This window comes from Meles meles, chromosome 13 (genome assembly GCF_922984935.1).
Source record: "Meles meles chromosome 13, mMelMel3.1 paternal haplotype, whole genome shotgun sequence".
NCBI lineage: Eukaryota > Metazoa > Chordata > Mammalia > Carnivora > Mustelidae > Meles > Meles meles.
In genome coordinates this window covers 71,162,725-71,182,108 of record NC_060078.1, presented here as the reverse complement: position 1 = coordinate 71,182,108, position 19,384 = coordinate 71,162,725, and the positions used below count along the sequence as shown (strand labels likewise).

The 19,384-nt window shown below is 42.7% G+C and overlaps 1 protein-coding gene across 1 annotated transcript in view; it reads left to right on the top strand.

Moving 5' to 3' along the window:
• The window catches only part of LOC123955187 (nebulin related anchoring protein), a 67,233-nt gene that overhangs the window by 9,057 nt on the left and 38,792 nt on the right, over window positions 1-19,384 (top strand). The window contains exons 6-16 of the mRNA XM_046026912.1: window positions 729-836; window positions 1,336-1,434; window positions 4,328-4,432; window positions 5,390-5,506; window positions 7,695-7,799; window positions 9,256-9,363; window positions 10,450-10,554; window positions 15,216-15,314; window positions 16,588-16,692; window positions 18,247-18,354; window positions 18,597-18,698. Of these exons, the coding sequence (XP_045882868.1) occupies window positions 729-836; window positions 1,336-1,434; window positions 4,328-4,432; window positions 5,390-5,506; window positions 7,695-7,799; window positions 9,256-9,363; window positions 10,450-10,554; window positions 15,216-15,314; window positions 16,588-16,692; window positions 18,247-18,354; window positions 18,597-18,698 (1,161 nt within the window). The remainder of the gene's footprint in view (window positions 1-728; window positions 837-1,335; window positions 1,435-4,327; window positions 4,433-5,389; window positions 5,507-7,694; window positions 7,800-9,255; window positions 9,364-10,449; window positions 10,555-15,215; window positions 15,315-16,587; window positions 16,693-18,246; window positions 18,355-18,596; window positions 18,699-19,384) is intronic.

Below are 19,384 nucleotides of genomic sequence, written 5' to 3'. Positions count from 1 at the left end.
TAAGATTCTCCATTCCTTCCTTCCTTGGAGGTAGAGGGAGGAAGAATGGCAGAGGCCTCTTGGTCCTGCGTGGGAGCCAGGGAGAACTTTCTAAGGTCAAGGACAGTCAAGTCCCATAAGTTAGCCACCACAGACCTTGTGAAATCTCTTCCTTAGAGAGAAAGCTTAGCATCAGCCACAAGTCAGATGTATGTGATTAATCCAAAAAATTTCAATCCTTGTCACTGCAAATAGAGAATATAACTTCTAAGGGTTTTCTACCATTTGCCTTTTCACAACCCCATTGTTCCCTAACATAACAAGACCAAGTCTTTTTCTGAGCAGGAAGTGTAAGCACAAATCCAGGTTTAGCTTAACAAGTGGCTTCCACTTGCCTTGGTTTGAGAAGCCTCTTTTGTCTCCTAGACTTGACCAGTGGCCCCTTGAAGGCAAAAGCCTCCTCTCCTTCCTCTGCCCAGCCCTACCACCTGGCCCACAGCATGTGCTTCATGTGTTGAATTCTGCATTGAGTGTCTCCATGTACCAGGCACTGTGCTGGGTTTGGGGGGAATAAAAAGGTAAAAAAGATGCACATGGTCCATCAAGCCATAAGCCATTGATGGTACCCTAGGGGCTATGACGGGGCAATGTCAGGGGTTCATGCAAACCCTTGGCAGGGCTTCTCATCAGACAACCTCATACATAGCGCGATTGTGGCATGAGATTCCTTTTCTTTTTTCATCTTCTAGGTGAGATACATGGAAGACTATGAACAGCAGAGAGGGAAAGGTAGTTTTCCTGCCATGATCACACCCGCTTATCAGATCGCCAAGAGAGCCAATGAGCTGGCCAGTGATGTGAGTGTCCGCTGTGACAGTGTATTTGTGGTAGGAGAGGAAGCAGGAAGTTACCTGTGCCGGGCGACTTCAACTTCCTCTCTGCTTGTGTATGCACCGTGGTCCAGGGAGTAGCTTTCCTTCATAGTTTTTTTTTTTTTAAGATTTTATTTATTTATTTGACAGAGAGCAATCACAAGTAGGCAGAGAGGCAGACAGAGAGAGAGGAGGAAGCAGGCTCCCTGCCAAGCAGAGAGCCGATGCAGGACTCGATCCCAGGACCCTGAGATCATGACCTGAGCCTGAAGGCAGAGGCTTAACCCACTGAGCCACCCAGGCGCCCCTCCTTCATAGTTTTTTATGGGTTTTACCAAGACCATGATCTGGCACTTTGATGTCTAAGACACAATCCCTGGACCCAAGCAGAAAAAGAATATTCCATGAGACATTCATTTTTACTTTTCTGGCTTCTGTGCACAGAAGGTGAAACTCACCAGGTTTGTCCTTCCCCTTCATTTAGGTGAGGTACCATCAACAATATCAAAGGGAAATGAAGGGAGTGGCTAGTTCGGCTGCTGGAGCTGCAGGCACGAGGGAATGCATGGACCAATATGGCCAGGTAGGTGATGAAATCACTCCCTGGGAGACTGCCCTTTCCGATGGTCAGTAGCCCACCGGCCTGTCACACAACCGATGGCCCTGGAGTTAGGGGTTGGGTTGTGGTTTATCTAGCCCTGTTTATGAAAGGTGGATTTTCTAAGTCAGAAAGCAATGATAAACAATTACATTGAGCTCGAACTGATCCACGTAGGAAAAGAGTTTCTAAGCACTTTTCCTTTTCTTTTTTATTTTTTTTTAAGATTTTATTTATTTATTTGACAGAGAGAAAGAGATCACAAGTAGGCAGAGAGGCAGGCAGAGAGAGAGGGAAGCAGGCTCCCTGCTGAGCAGAGGGCCCAATGCCGGGCTTGGTCCCAGGGCACTGGGATCATGACCTGAGCTGAAGGCAGAGGCTTAACCCACTGAGCCACCCAGGCGCCCCTCCTTTTCTTTTTTAAAAATAAAGAATCCCTGTCAAGATGGTGGATTTGTCAAGAGTAAAACATTCTCACCTATTCAATGAAGAATGGTCCCAAGGCCCAAGACTGGCTAATTTTAGCTCACCACTGTGTAAGCACGAAAGGGATCCGAAGGCATGTCTGGAAAAATATTGAGCCCTTCACTGAGTAGCAAGTCTCATTTCTTAGAAACTACATATCTTATCTAGGTTGTTAGATGAAGCAATTTGGCAGAGAATGCAAATCTTTCCCCCAATTTCACTTCTCACATGAACTACCTAGTGATAGGGGGTAAAAAAGTTGAGATGATAATTGGAAGTTAATTTTTATTTGCACATCCCTCTGTATTTTCTGGTACTAAACAGATATAGGAGAGAAAGGGAATATTATCTTTTCAGAGTTGTAAGTAAAGAATACTGGAAGGCTAAGTATGTGTACAGAAGAATGTACTCAGTGGGCTTAGTTGATTTTTTAAAAAATTGATTGGAAAGTTGTTTGAATTTTTCATCAGTGGGCAGATTCTACAACATACATGATTTATTCAACATACATAATTTATGACAGAAACAACTTGTTTCTTTTCTTTAAAAGAGTGTCTAGGGAGACACTCACAGAAGACTAAGGATGTGTATGAAGATGGGGGTGTGACCCCTTTGTAAAAGTCTGTCTGAACAAAAATGTTCAGTCTTAAAAGAAAATGTCCATTTTGCTAAATTCTGTAAGTTACTTAAATGGCCTCAGTGCTTAGCCTCAGTGAAATTATGCTTTTAGGAATTTCATGTTTTAAATCTATTGTATAGAAGGCTCAAGTCGACTTTTAAAAATCACTTTGAAAAATATTTGGTTCCTATATTCGGCAGAAAATATTTTGTTCTAAATGTGGCCAGTACGTTCTGGCAGGACATGAACATGTTTAGACACGTCTGTACCCATCATGGAAATGCAACCTCACAGTGTCGCAGTTGGTTCTCGCTTATTAGGACATTTTGGCTGAAGTTTCCCTAATAACAAATCTTAGGATCAAAGTGGGTGTTGTTTGATAGGACCGCCAACAACTGTCGAGAGGATCAGCCTCGTGTGGCATTTCCTGGTGTGATTTAGTGGGACCCGCCAGGCACGAGGAGGAGGGAGTGAGAGAGAAGCAGACAGACAGTCAGATAAACTATAAATATCTGTAATGCCTAAAATGCCAAACAATTCATTCTTCCTTTTCACGAATAACGTTTTTTTTTAGGTCGATGGACTATATCATGTAATTGACTTACTGTCTGTAACCAGCCAACTCCCTGGTAGGATTGAATGTCTCACTGATAGATTTACACACCCAACATGGATACTTATAAGCAGAGAAGTTAAAATAAAGTTCTAAGCCAGCCCCACCCATACAGCAGAAGGGGCAAAAGGAGATTACCAAAGAATTTGGGAGCTTTCATGGTTATTATTTTTGTAGCTTAACTTTTTTTACTTGTTGCATTCGGCCCAGAACATTTTGGCAGCCAAACATAAAGGAGCACTCAGGCTGAACAATTGTCATTACTGGATAAAAGGGAAGTCTGGACTTTCTAATTCCACCCAACTGTTTTATTTTAAAAAATGTGTGTGCTGGATTCTGACCCTGGTGTGGGAGTAGGGCAGGCCCTTGCCTTGGAGGAGGCCGGAGGAAGATGGAGTCATGAGCTTGAGGGAGCACATAGGCTTCTTCAGATTGGTGGGAACACAGATGAGGAAGCACGACTCTGCCTGGGGAGGACTGGGAATGAGGGAGGCGTTTCCCGGAGAGCAGGTAGCATCACATGGGGTCTGGAAGTACATCCCATCGTCAGGAAAGCTTTATACTACCGACATCATGACAGGTCCACGAGAGAGAAAGTTTTGTTTTGTGGGAGTGGGTGGGTGGTATGGGGAAGAGGAAGGAAGAAACAGGCTCAGATTATAATAGTCTGAAAATTCACAGTTAGCCCCATTTAGAGCCTCTTAGGGCAATTAGAAATTTCTCCCCGAATACAAAAAAATCAAATAGTTATAATTGACACATGGGAAAACAGTACCTGGGATGTTAAGGGGTTTCTCTGCATAGATCTGCAGGCCCAACAAAGGCAGCTTTTGGGATTACTGGAAGGCAGACAAACCTCCCTGGTGTCAGATAGGGAATGAGAACTCCATAACCCATGGGCCTGGGAGACTTGTAGAATGTCTGGATTTATCTAGCGGAAATGTTGATGATGTTAGTGGGCATTTATTTAGTGCTGACTTTATGCTGCGCACCGGTAAGTCGACCTGACCACAGAGTCCACAGTCTAAGTCATCACATGGTTCTGCTCCTGGGGTGATCCCTGGAATGTCCAGGGTGGACAGGCCTCTACAGGAACAGGCTCTAGGAGAGATCATTTCCAACCCGCGTACCCACTGAGGGAGGCGAACATCACTGAGGGACATTTTTGATTCTCCCCACAGGGCTACTTGGAGGACTATCAGGAGCACAGAGGAAAAGGCAGCTTCCCCGCCATGATCACCCCCGCTTATCAGAATGCCAAGAAAGCCAACGAACTCGCCAGTGATGTAAGTACCATATTGGGATGACCCGCAGAGCCGCCAAAGCAGAGGAGAAATGAGACTCTGAAGACTATGCTTAACTAAAGCCTACACACAGATCAATTAGCGCTCGATTTCTCTCCAAATTTCTGGCACCTTCTTTCAGACTCTTTGGTCACGTTTACCTGCTTCAAAGGACAGACGGTGGAACTTACTTTAGGCGAGTTGAAGTAGGGGCCAATGCTGGTCCAGCCAGATAAGCTGGGGTTAGGAGAGGCTTTGCAAAAGAAGTCATCTAGAAACCTAGCACTTTAGGGGAATAGCTGATGAAAACAGGTCACGTGACTATCAAACTGGGTATAACCCAGTGGATGAAATGATTTTAATTTGCAGAATGCTGGCCAGCTGGCGGTCCTTGAAAGATAGACTATAATTAAACTCAGTCGAGCGATGTGATGTGCCCATGTAGATCCAACACGCCAACTTGAGCTTGGTCTATATATAGTCAGAAGCCGCACATGAATTTCACACCCCCTTTGCCCCTCTCCTTTGCTCTGTGCTCTTCAGTTATTAAACCCATTTGCCCAGGACAGTGCATTCTTGGCCAGACAGGGGACATGAAACATGTGACTCACTTGGCCCCTCATCAGCAGGTTAGATGAGAAAAGACATTAAAACCATGGGCAGACTGGATTCAGAATTACACTTTTTGGCATGCTTGTTTCAAGACGTTTCTTCATGCAGAATTAGAGTATAAAGTACACAAAATGTGAAAAGGGCCAGTAAAACTTTAATACAAAATGGACTGAGTGGTTTATGGATTTCATGGAGGAAAAAAAAAGCCTATGTAGTTGGTTTTTTTCCCCCCCTTCAGAAAATTCTCTTAAGTAACTGTTGACATGAAATGCCAGGTCATTTTGGAGTAATTTCTCTCACAGAGCATGAAAATAACAACTCTGGGCCCTCTGTGTGTGCTTCTTTCAGATAAAATACAGGCAGGACTTCAATAAGATGAAAGGCCCTGCACATTATCACTCTCTCCCAGCCCAAGACAACTTGGTTCTCAAGCGGGCCCAGAGCGTGAACAAGCTTGTGAGCGAGGTGCGTATGGGGGACCGTGGACGGGGCAAGCCCAGAGTGAAAAATTCTGTTCAATGCCGCAGGAGCTGCACACGGTTACCAGTTTCCATGGAACAAATGGGCAGTAAAAAAGAGCAACTCATGAGAGAGCCTAGAATCAAACAAATTAAACAAATTAAGTTTCTCCAAGGGTCGGAAGTTTCTTCTCAAATTCTCACAGAGCTTCTCACAGAAGTTTCAGGCAGTCAACTTTTAGTTGCAGAATACTGCCCTAGCCAACCTTTATAACCATACGTCACTCATACGGAGTGGTCATCCAAGATCAGAAAGTGTTTCCAACATGGAACCTCTCTCATTCTCTTGTTATCAGAGTCCGGTTTCCCAGAAGCAATGTGTCCCCTCTGAATTCCTTAGCTTAGAGGCGGGACTGGCCACCAGACGGTGCATTTTGTTCAGTCTACTGGGTGATTCAGATTTTTTGAATTGCTGAGACTTTGGCAAGGAAATAACCCCTTGAGCTCCCAAATCCTTATCACGCCCTCCAGTCTTTTCTTTCACAGTCGGAGCCTCACTGGCATTTCCTCTCTAGACCCTAAAGGCATCTGAGTTAACAACCTCTTTCAATGGGAAGAAGGAGGGCTATTAAAATTACTCCCATAACAAGTTATCTGCAAATCAGAAGAGGATATTCAAGTATCCTAAAATATTTTTCTTCCCTAACTTCTAAAGGTCAGTCTTCAGGCCCCCAACTATTCCTTCACCTGTGGCCCTCTAACTGTGGGCTGCTTGGAATCTCCAGGAGTGACATTTTCCTGATCTCAAGTATTTTGAAGTAATAGATGGGTGCCTAGGTCTTGGAATCTGCATTTTAAACAGATGTTTGAGATGGTTCTGATACTCTAGGCCAGAGGTCAGCCAACCACGATAACCTGAGTGCCAAATCTGACCTGTAGCCTGTTTTATAAATAAAGTTTTATTGGAATACAGCCACGTCCTGCTTGGTTACATATCATCTCTGGCTGCTTTCACACCACAAGAGCAGAGTCAAGTAGTTGCCAAACCTTGTTCTCGATTCACAGAATATTAGGTCTAGATGGGACCTCGGCAATCTTTAGGTCCTGATTTTGTCATAGGTCTAGAGAAGTAACGTGTCTTATTCTGGCTCAGAGAGAATTTTAGGGAAAGAGTTGGAAGCAGATCTCTGAAAGTACAGTTTTACCACCGAGGAAAAATACTGTTAACATTTTGGCCTTGTTCTAGGTGAAGATATTATTATTATAAACAAGTATATGAATACAAAGACATTTATAGATTAGAATTCAACTCTATTTATAGCTTGATATACTTTTTTCACTTCTTATCAGATTGTGAGCATTATAATGTATCTTGCATACTTTAAAAACCATGTTTCCACCATGTTTTGTAAGATAGGATAACAAATTGTGGGGTTTTGTTTCGTTTTGTTTTGGTAAGAGGTCACAAGAGAACCTACCATTTCTTTTTGCCCTTATGTTTACCCAGTAGGACAAACGAGTCCTGCTCTATTTGTGGTAATCGGCCTTCAGCTGGCTCCTCCAATTAATTACCTGGGACGACTTCGGGTCTTTTTAGTAACTATAACCTCGCATCTTACACCCAGCTACCCAGGGGAGCTCAACTAGCCAACCCATTTAAAATTAGAAGATGCTCTGTGCATCTGTGAGTCGTCTCATTTATTACACTCTTTTGTCAAGTAACTTTTGTGGTTAGATTTTATTGAAGTATACATATGGAGAAATGTACACGCCATTTGTGCATGATGGGAGGGATTTCCGCAAGTGGACACATCCATGTAGCTAACACCAGATCAAGAAACAGAACGTGATTCAGATATACTCCCCACCCCCGACCCGCAGACACTTTCCCCCAATAGTAACTGTCGTCCTGATTTCTAAAACCTATTTTGCCACTTTTTGGGCTGTATGATCTCTTACTGGATTTTCTCTTGGAAGGGACCATGTATCTTTAAATTTCCAGAGCCAAAGTAATGATTTACTTGTTTATTATTTGAAAGGAACACATGTACTATTAACTTACGGCGTCCTATGCCTGGTATTTTTAAATGTGGGGTTGAAAGTTTTCTAAAAATAACCTTGTGAAGTCCTGGGGACATTTTCAAGAGTGGCATTGGGCCTGGTTCTATTGTGTGTCTGGTGTTTTGGTTTCCAAGGTGGAATATAAGAAGGACCTGGAAAGTAGTAAAGGTCACAGTATCAACTACTGTGAGACGCCTCAATTCAGGAACGTGAGCAAGATCTCAAAATTCACCAGCGATGTGAGTTTTTAACACCTAAGCATTTGTTTGGGCTTTTTTTAAAATGAGCTAATCTCCAGATCTCTTAAGAGACAGTCTATGTGAATATATCTGTTTGTCTCGGAGAAGCATGGCGTCTTAGGCACAAATACCTAAGAGTGTTGATTAAGATTGCCTGCAGGGAGTAGTCCACCTGGTGTTAAATTCTGTCCTACCATGCACTTGACCTTGAATCCTTAATGGTAGCACCTTTCCTCTCGTGTTCTCCCTGTGTAGCAGGATTGGCTCCTGCTGGTGAATGCTGGAGTGGGAGTCTGGCTGAGCATGCGACAGCCCTTCTCAACGCCACTTTGTGCTTCTTAGTTAACGTCTGATCTCATCTCACCTGGGGACCCAGATGTGCTTTCCTTGTTTCACAGAGGAACAGATGGCTTTTGTAAATTTGGAAATTCTCAGCGAAGTTCTGCAGATATTTCCTTGAGAACATCAAGGACTTATACTAGATGATGTGATTTTATTTCTGCCTCGCGGCATACTGTAGTAGAATTGAAGATCACGAGGGACTTTGTAAGGCTCAGGGAGGAATTTCTTTTGGCTAAAGGTAGTGGTGAAGAGCACCAGCCTTGGAGCTGACAGTCCTGGCTCCATAATTAGTCAAGTGTTCGACTTTGGGCATGTTGTTTAAGCCCCCTGGAGCCCCTTTGTCCATATGTAAAATGGGGATGATACTAAGTCCTTCCTCCTCATGTGAAGACGAACTGAGTAGAATCGTGTCTGATACGTGGTTAATAGTATTTGTTTAAATAATCTCAGTGCCTCGAACTTCGCGGCCTCCCAAGGTAGGTGATTTTAATGCAGCTTCATTAGAAGCTACCCAGATTTTCCTATTTATGACTTCTTGGCATTCTGTTTTGGTTTTTCCCTTCACTTGGTAAGCTGCATTTGGGATGTGACATCCTTATTTCACATGGCTTTAGTAGCCACCAATTTGTGTATAAAAAAAAATCACAGAATTTGGCAAAGCTCAGGTTATATTCTTCCTATGATCAGAAACGGAGGTAACAGCATGCAGTGATTTGTACCAGTGGGGCTTTGTACCCAGTGTCTGCACGACCAGTCTTGTCCATTGGAGAGGCCCTGCTCATGGGAGGTTTTCACATGGCGAAAATCGGACACATTCCCAAGTGAAAACGTTAAAAAGAAAGTTGGGTCTGTTTTCTGCTGCCTGTACTCACCAGATCCTATGTTTGGTTGTGTGCTTCTGTGCTTGTCTCCCTCCATCTTCCTGTGCTTGCTTGAAATTCAAGTGGTTTTTTGAAAGAAAGTTTGGCTTCTTTTTTATTCAGTAATACACTGACTACTTAAATAGGTTCTATTTAGTCGTTTTTATTTCCAATTTGTTGCATTAAGATGAGCAGTTGATCTTTAACAGTTGGGAAGAGACGTCTTTTATTGAAAGCTTTGTGTTTCCTTCTAGAATAAATATAAGGAAAATTACCAGAACCACATGAGAGGCCACTATGAAGGAGTTGGTATGGACAGACGGACTCTCCACGCTATGAAGGTTGGAAGCTTGGCCAGCAATGTGAGTCCAGGTTTGAAGGGCCTGTAGGTCTGGGGACCTGTTGGGGTGGAGGCAGGTGAAATTTGAAGAATTCAGCCAACTCTTTTTCAAACTTCCTTTTTAAAAATCAGTGTCCTGTTGTATAAAGACTGACCCATAAAAGCTTCTAAACATTAACCAATATAACCAAAGCTGGGTAAAACCCTTGAAAATTTTCAAAAGCTTCAATTTATTTATCTCAGCTTTCTCTGGCTTGAAGAGTACTTAGATCTATTATCTTTGATCCAGTGTGAGAAAAACATCCAGTTTCTGAGACATAAAGAGAAATGGATGAACATATTCTTATTTGAAATTTCTCAAACTTCCAAAGCATTTGTGATTTATTTGGAGTTGGTTGGTTGGTTGGTTCATTCATTTATTCAACTGTAGTGTTCACTGAAGACTTCCTATGGGCAAATACTGGTCAAGGTAGTGGGGTAACAAAATAGATCAGATCCCGTAGCACGGAATCTCTTAATCCCTCCTTGGCTTTGTCAGTTCACCTGACAAGTTTGTAAATGCCAACTTGTAAATCTTGGAGGTAAAGGGCACTTCAAAAGGAATTGATTTCATTAGTAGAACATACAAAGGTCAAATTTCCTCTGCTTGAGAATGTCAAATTTGACTTTTAGGGAAAAAAATTAAATACTCTGAAGACTCTTGACTTTTCATTTATTTTCTAGGGGGTTAGCCAAGAAGATCTTTCATCAGACACCCACATGCTGGTGTTTCTTTTTAACAAAAACTATAAGGAGGTCCATAATTAATAAGAAAGATAAAATAAATGTGCTACAGATGGAAGTTAGCTAATTTTGGATTAATTAGGAAGAATTCAAATTAATTAAAGGCAAAGTATGAACATAATTTAATTTTCCTTGGAGGTGATGAAATGGAATTAATTTTATTTCTCATTACTTTTTAAAAAATTTCCTATGACATTCAAACAAGGTCAAAACAAAGAAAGTGGGAACTAATTTCTTTTTTCTTTTTCTTTCTTTCTTTCCTTTTGTGTGTGTGTGTGTGTGTGTGTGTGTGTGTTGTGTGTGTGTGTGTGTGTGTGTGTTTTAGATTGCCTACAAGGCTGATTATAAACACGATGTTGTGGACTACAACTATCCAGCCACTCTCACTCCTTCCTATCAAACAACAATGAAACTGGTTCCCTTGAAAGATGTAAGTCCCCCTCCAAGAGCATCTTCTGCTTTATTCCTTGTTCCTTCCTCTTGTGGAGTGATTCTTAAGTAGCAGGATGGGAAGAAACAAGTCCTAATAGTTCCTCACAGATGGAAGGGATTGAGAAGGGGAACTCTTCCACTAGGAGAGTCCATTCACGCATGTGTGGAAACTCTTAGATTTTCCATGTAAGGTGGGGACAACTCTGTTTTCATCTTGAAAATAATCCGAAGTTCAGTTAGAATTTGGTAGAATATGTCTGCCTTTGGGCCCTTTAAATTGCTTCTTCTTTAACAATGAGGAATAATTCTTTCTTTCTTTCTTTCTTTCTTTCCTCCTATTTGAAGTTTTGGAATGTGGTGTGTTGAGGGACTAAAGGAAGTAAAATATAAAAAATAAAATATATAAAAAATAAAATAGCTATAAGTTGAGAGGAAGTAGTAATGTTGACTTAATGTTGACTCAGGAGCACTTGGGAAGGTAGATGTATTTCTTAATTATTATAGCAGTGATTTTATTTCTTCACAGTTTGGCTTATCTTGGTGAAATACATATAATTAATTAAATTTATTATTTTCGATTATAGGAATTTTACTATATATGTTTGTTACAGGAAATTTAGAAAATTCCGAAAAACACAAGGAAAAAGATTAAAATCATCTGTTTTCTTAAAAAGTAGTTAAGGTGGTTTAGACCTGAGTGCATATCATAGTTATTGGTCAGTGATGATGATCTCTAACCAATTAACAATTTAACAAGTAATTCAGCATATACTTACTAAGTACCAAGTGCTACCTTCCTTCACATTCCTTTGAGCTCAGCATGACCCTAATAACATTGACTTAGGTTTTGCTCTTGGTAAGACGGTCTTCACATTGCTCTCTCCTTTTTGCTCAGGACCCAGTGCGGGTGCTGCTGGACATCTTCAGTGTTTAACATGGTTTATAGGACAACAAAGGAGGATCATTGGCAAATGATAGTTTAATGGATGAAATGGGCTTTTCAGATGTATAGTAAAGCAAAGGATGGGAAGTTGAAGGATATAAAGGAAGACTAAACCTTGCTTCTTCTTTTCCCAAGAAGTTTGGTTGGGTTGACTTATCACTGCACTTCATGAAACCCAAGGATACACTTGACTTACCTAAGCTACTTTCTTCCTTTTTTGGTTGCATGCATCACCTAGGACTTGAGGACTGAGAGCACCTCATTAGAATGGGGGTGTGAACTCTTTTTGTAGACCTCCATCAACCGTGCTCGAGAGCCCAGTGAAAACTAGAGAGATTCCTACAACTTTGTACTCCTGTTGTAACATGACTTGCTATTATGTTTGTTTGTGTAAGGCTGTGGATCAAACTAAGCACCTGAGATACAGCCTGCTCACCTGGGCAAGCCCGATAGAAGAATGAAACCAGCCTGGGTTAGTGGGATTAATTAGAAGCAGAGGGAGATTCTGAACTGAAAGCCCAGGAGCCTGATTGAGGTTGCAGAGGTGTTTAGTTTGGCCACACAGTATTTAAAAAACAATGGTGTCAACATATAGAGATTTGGGGAGTTGATATAAAAATTCATATTTTTGCCTATTCTAGAACAATCTAGAAACTCTGGAAATGACAGCCCTGGTTCCCACATAGTAGCAATGGCCTGGAACTGAGTGGCAGGTGCTCTGTCTTATCTTATTCTCCTTGGCCTTCCCTTCCTGGTTCCTGTGTGAATTTGAGTTCACCACCCCTAGTGTAGGGACTTAAATATTCAGGAAGTTTGGGAAATCCATTACAAGAGCATTTATGGTCTCTCCGTCTGGTGGCTCTAAAGGTGGTCAAATAGCTATGAAATTAAATAAACAGGCATGGGTCTTTAATTAGAGGGCATTCCTTTCAGAGGGATTTTATCAGCACTAATAGCATTAAAATGCGACTCCATCCTCAGCAAAGCGTTCCTTCAGAAAGTAGATGGAAGCAATGGCCAAGGATCTGTGATGTTGCAAGGATGTGATTAATCACGGAAACTGTTAATTATGTCCTGCAGAGGAGAGTAATTGTGCTCTGCAACACTTTAATGCAAAATTATTGGGAAGGAATATGCCTTTTAAAAAATACAGTTTTCATGACATTTTATCGTGCACAATTCTGAACTCTAATAGACTCCTTATTATGAGATGATAATTTCCCCTCTGAGTAAATGCATTAGGACGCCAGTGCACTCTAGTCTCATTAATGGTTGACATTGAAATGACTTTGTATTTCCTACTTTTTCTATATACCCTATATCTGCAACTGAGAATGAGCAAAACTCCTGTCATTGAACCATTAACCCAAAAACACAAAGTGATGCTGTTCTTTAGCTCCGAATCCAACAAAATACCCCGTGTCCCGCTGCCAGGAACACTCTGTTTTTCCTAGATGCTGTCCTAGAAATTAATCTATAAGTCATTTGTTTGTGCCCAGAATATATTTCCCTGTCTAAACAGTGGTAGCTTTGGCTACAGGGACCCCAAGTTCATCTGTAAAATAATAGTTCCAAGCTACTACACTAGCTTTGGCAAACCAGGTTTAAGTGCAGAGGATGAGAGCCACTTTGGGAGGCAGAGTGCTAGAATTTGAATCCTGACATTAGCTGGGTGACCTTGGGCCAATCACTTCAGTTCTCTGGGCCTCAGTTTTCACACTGTAAGGTAGGGATAATAAGAGGATGGTGGCCAGAGGAGCATGGCCAGAGGCGGTCGGTGGAGGTCTGGGCAGAGATGGCAGCAGACAGTGAGGACACAGCAAAGGGGTATTATGTTCTTAGGCTTGGTGTAAGCCTAAAGAAGCTGCCCCACTGTGTGGGATACCGGGTCCTGGGCTTCAGGCAACAAACCACAGGCATGAAGCCTGGGCGTGAGAGGTTCAATGGTTCTAGTGCTGTGAACAAACCCAGAGGGTCGCTGATGGAAGGGCCTCATCTGGAGCCTGTAGGCGGGGGGGTGGGGGGTGGTGTGTGTGTGTGTCAGGTGTCCCCAGGACTGAGTCAGTTTGGGGTCCTGGGAGCAAGGACCCAGCTGAGATATCTACATGGACAGGGCTGTGTCTGAGTGTGCCCACTCTGCGCAGAGTAGACACTCTGTGACTATCTGTTGAAGGCATGAATGAATCAACAAATGAAGGACAGAGGACCACGCCCGCAGAGGTCATTCACCTTCCACAACCTCACACTCTTTCTCTTCACTCGTCTGCATCCTGGCTCCCCTTGCACCCATGCGGGACCCTGGGGCTCTCAGCCAGCTCCCCTCTACCCCTTCCCCTTATTCCCTGCCCTCAAGCCTCCAACATGCTCTTCTCCCTCCCTGCTCAAGTCCCCATTCCCTCTGCAGTGGCTCTTAGGAGGTTTGGAGGAAAAGAAGATGATTGGATGAATATCTTCTCGTGGGCAAATGGCTAATAATCCTTGAGTCTCTGAGGGGCAAATTGTGCTTTCAGAAGGGAAAATCCACGAGTCCCCGGTATCTTGAAATGGTGGGAAACCAGAAGTCCCTGCACCAGGCTGTCCTGGAGGCTTCTCTTCTAAACCCACCCACCCTTCTTCTTTCAGGAAGGTACCTAGCTTCCAGCCCTTTTCTCAGGGATTCGGGCAAGGCCAAAGCGAGGGCCAGGCAGGGGCCGGCATACAGGGTGAAGCCATGTTTAGAGTATCCTCACCCAGAGCCTGACGTGCTATTGCCTCCCACTTACCGTATCAGCTGGACTTCTTGTCTCTCTTTCATTTTTCTTTCCCTTTTTAAAAAACCTCTTTTCTTTTGAAGTATAAAACATACATAGAAAAGTACATTAAGTATAGACAGGCAGCTTGAATTATTATAGAGTGACCTTGTGCATGTGTTTTCTTTGGAAGTGCACCTAGGAATAGAATTGTGGAGACTTGGGGTACGTGTGTGTGCCAAAGCGCCATATTGGTTCCCAAAGTGGCTGTGCCAACCCTCACTTCCACCAGCTGTGTTGTGAGAGTCTCCACAGCTCCACATCCTTGCCAGCCCTTGGTGTAGCCGGCAGTTTAAATTTTCACTCTTCAGGCGAATGTCGAGGGGTGTCTCATTGCAGTTTTAATATACATTTCTCTGATTCATAATAACAATGTGGATGGGCACCTGGGTGGCTCAGTTGGTTGGGTGTCTGCCTTCGGCTCAGGTCATGATCCTGGGGTCCTGTGGTAGAGTCCTGTATTGGGTTCTCTGCTCAGTGGGGAGCCTACTTCTCCCTCTGCGCTCCCCCTGCTTGTGCTCTCTCTCTTTCTGTCAAATGAATAAAATCCTTAAAAAAAAAAATAACAACGTGGATGAGCAGCTTTTCCTATGCTTACTGGCAGTTTAATTGGCCTCTTCTGTTGTTGACATATTCTATCTTCTATAGTTGACCTGTTCAAGTCACTCACTCATCAATGTACTGGAGGGGTTTTGTTTGTTTGTTTTTGTTTGTTCGTTTGTTTTTGGTTTGTTTGTTTATCTGTGGGCTTGGAATATCTCTTGGTTTCCAGTTGGAATCTTCGATCTTTCTTTCTTAATAGGAGAATTTAGTAATAGGAGAATAGAATAGGAGAATTAGTTCTGCTGGTAGAACTAAGCAAATCTTAAAGAAAGCTGCTAGTGACATCTTCTTGTGTCTTTTCTTTTCTTTTTTTTTTTTAACCAGGTCAATTACAGGCAAAGCATCGACAAGTTGAAGTACAGCTCTGTGACCAACACCCCTCAGATTATCCAAGCCAAAATCAATGCCCAGCAACTGAGTCATGTAAGTGCCCGGCCCTTGCCCAGCCAGATGTAGGGGACTCAAGTGCTTTGTAGCCCCTGGATACCTGGCTCCCCGAGGGTTTGGTGTTCATTAACAGTAATAGGTGTCTTGTGACAACCACGAGATAACCCCCCTTAATTTAAACTTTTTATTATGAAAAATTCCAAATACATCTAATTGTAGAAAGGATAGTGTTATAAGTCCCCATGTATTCCTCATTCAGCTTCTATCCATCATGGCCAGTCTTACTTCATTTGTATGCCCATCCCCTTCTCCCTCCTCTGTTATTTTGAAGAAAATCCCAGAGATTAAATAATATAATCTATCAATATTTTAGGGTACCTCTCTAAAAGATTAAAAAAAATTTAAGCATATTTATACAATTTAATACATCACACCAAAAACTAATAATAATTCTTGGTATCACCAGTAATCCTATTAACATTTAATATTCCAGTGATCTCACAAAGTTCTAATTTTACAGTTTTACATTTTGTTTGAATCAGGATCTGAATGAAGTCCACGCTTGTGGCTGGTTGATAGGTCTTTAAGATTCTTTTCAGCTTTAAGTTTTCCTGTTTATCTCTCTTCTTTCCACACAAGTGGTTTATGGAAGAAACTGGAGTGTTGATCCTGTTACGTTTCCCAGGGTCTGAGCCTGGTGAACTGCATCCCAGTGTGGACTTCATGTGTTCTTCTGGCCTCCAAATGTCTTATAAAATAGTAGTTGGATCTGTAGGTTTGATCAAGTTTAGGTTCAGTTTTGGGACAAGGATGCTTTTCAGATGATGCTGTGTTTTTCCACTGGGAATTACATAATTTCTGATTGACCTTTCTTTAGGTGACTTAAGGTGGCTTTTTTTTCAATGTGGACAGCCATGGAATAATTACTCTTTGAGTATCTTCTCTGCATGTAAGCAAGATGTTCATCACTGCAGCCATTAAAACACACACACACACACACACACAAAACAAGTTCTCTACCCCCTAGTGATTCATGGAGAGATGGTAAAGTAACCACAGGGAAATCTTTTATAAACTCACAACCCTGAATGTGCCTTTGAATCGTTTTTCTTTTCATTTGACCGCTTTAATTAGTTCATTTAAACCATTCATAAAATTGCAGGCTTCCTTGTCAAATGCCTTTTCTAGAAACTCCTTCTCAGCTATGGGCCCAAGGGGAAAGTAAAAAAGAGAGCATTGCCTCCAGAATTCACCTCTGTCTATCTAGACACCTTGCGCTTACTCTGTGGGTATATTTTAAATCCAACAGGTGAATTATCGTGCTGACTATGAGAAAAATAAGTTGAATTACACCTTGCCACAGGATGTACCTCAGCTGGTGAAGGCCAAAACCAATGCTGAACTATTTAGTGAGGTGAGCAAGCAACGGAGGTGAGAACATGGTAGAGTTTAACTAACCAACGTGAGGAGGAGGGCACCAGGCCCGGCAAGCAGAGACTATTGTCTTTGTGAGAGACGTTCATCAAAGGCGCCCGTCATGTTATGGTTTTGAATTTTGCTGTCTCATGGCATGTGGTTGTTCCCTGGGGATAAATTGATCACAGGAATTTAATTCTTATTATGTAAACATGTGTTCAAATGCACATACACCATCATCATCATTGTCATTGTCCTGGTGACTTTGGACTGCTGCTTTGCTGTGCAAAGAAAATTTAAGGTTTTTTTTTTTTTTTTTTTAAGATTTTTGTTATTTATTTATTTATTTGAGAGTGAGAGTGAGAGAGAGAGGGAACACAAGCAGTGGGGAGAAGAAGAAGCAGTGTCCCCACTGAGCAGGGAGCCTGAACCTGGGCTCGATCCCAGGATCCTGGGATCATAACCTGAGCCCAAGGCAGAGGCTTAACCAATTAAGTCACTCAGGTGCCCTGAAAATTTCAGTTTTAAGATCAATCTTAATCACTAGATTATTCCTGGAGTCACCTGGAGTTCCTGGAGTCATAGCCTGGCTATGATTAGGCTTCTTGTCTTTGAGGGAGGCAGGAGAAGAAAAAAAGGAGCCACCATTTATTAAATGCCTGCTTTATGCTGCTCATTGAGATGGGCACCTTGCATATGAAATTATTCAATCATCATAATTCCTAGGACCTATTTATGGCATAGACACAGTGGCATGGGCTTTGGCATCAGAATGCCCTGGTCAGAAATTAGTACTGCCATTTTTAAGCTGTGTGACCTATGTATGGTTATTTGATGTCTCTGAGCCTCACAGGCCTAAAGCAAAAATTGACCATTGAAGAGTAGAAGGTGATTAGGAAGGTGTTGTTACCATGCCAACATCAGTAGCTTATGTCTTTACCAGCTCAGTTTCCGCGTTCATGCTCTATATCCAATTTATCCCCACAGCAACCCTGAGACAGGTAATAGGAGGTTTTACGTTGTTGTTTTTTTGTTTTGTTTTGTTTTTTTTCTTTTTCCTTTTTTCTTGCAAATGGCAAAGCAAGGCTGAAAGAGGTAACGTGCTTTGCCCAAAATCTCATGATCAGGAAACAATACAGCCTGATTGACTCGTGATTCTACTCTTTGTTCTGTCCCATCACCGCTGCCCTGCATGGCCCCACAGCTCAGGAATCAATGCACTGTCTCAAAAATTGCTATTACCATTTTGACAATAATAGCCGAGATTCTGGTCTGTAAACAGATGAAGAAACCAGCTTTGTTGTTGTTGTTGTTTAGAGAGGGAGAGAGGGGAGGGGCAGAGGAAGAGAGAGAGAATCTTAAGCAGGCTCCACGCCCAGCTTGGAACTCGGTCTCACCACCCAGAGGTCATGACCTGAGTCAAAGTCAAGTGTTGGATGCTTAAGCAACTGGGCCACCCAGGTGCCCCTGTTGTTGTTCTTTTAAATGTCTTTTTAACTTTGGGCAGGAATTTGGATCCTGACTCTTAGTCACCCGTGTTTCTGTTTCCCAGGTTAAGTACAAAGAAGGCTGGGAGAAGGCCAAGGGGAAAGGATTTGAGATGAAGCTGGATGCGATTTCTCTGCTGGCCGCCAAAGCCTCCGGAGAGCTCGCTAGCAACGTAGGTTTCCTCTCATTAACTCAGAAATATATAAGAAATGGTTCCCATTAAAATGTCAGCGATTCCACGGAAAAAAATGACTGCTTACATTGTAAACATCCCAGGACTTTAATCTTCTCTGGGTTCGGGAAAGACCCGGGAGGTTGTTTTTAGAATTGCTCCCCCTACCTTGCGAATACCAAAGCCCCTGAGGTGGCACAGTTTCTTTTCCCCTCACCGTAGACTTTCTTCTTTCTCTCAAGATTAAATATAAAGAAGAGTATGAGAAAACGAAAGGCAAAGTCATGGGCACTACAGACTCGAGGCTTCTGCACTCCCTGCAGGTGGCCAAGATGAGCAGTGAGGTAAACTCTTTCCTGTCCCTCAACCCTTTCCTCAGACTTGTGCTGCTTTAAGTGTCCTTCTGGGGCCAACTTCACCCAGGACCTTATGGTTGACTTCCACCTACAAATTCTCTCGTGGCTTGTGCAAGGAGTTTGTTCACTTTCTTTATTTGGATGAGGAGTGTGGGCCCAAAGGGTGACTGGCATCTATGGCTCAAGGTACAAAGGTGTCAGTCCCCCTGTATTAATTCCGCAGAAGTCTACCAAGCAACCACGATGAGCAGATCCTGTTAAGACACCAGGGCTGTAGGAATAAACAACACACAACAGGTTCCTCCCCAGGGGAGCTTAATCTTATAGGGAGAGTCAGACACAAGCATCCTGCTTGTTGTGGCAATGTCCCCGGTGGGTCCCGTGGCTGTGACACACTTGATGTACAAAATAGCTAGCAGGCAACTGGAGCATGGAGACTCCAACCAACCAAAGTGACGCTGCTTGTAAACAGCTATAATGGCTGGAGATTAACCCTGTTAGGTGTCACTTACCAAAATGCTTTGGGGGAGGATAGACTTGGTGTCAGGTCAGGTCTTCCCTGACGATGCTGAACAGGCCAAAAGGACACAGGAGCGCTGAGTTTCTGCTTTACAGTTGCTGCTCCAATTAGGAGGCCAGCTTATGCTGCTCCCGTGGTGCGGCCAGATGCCGTT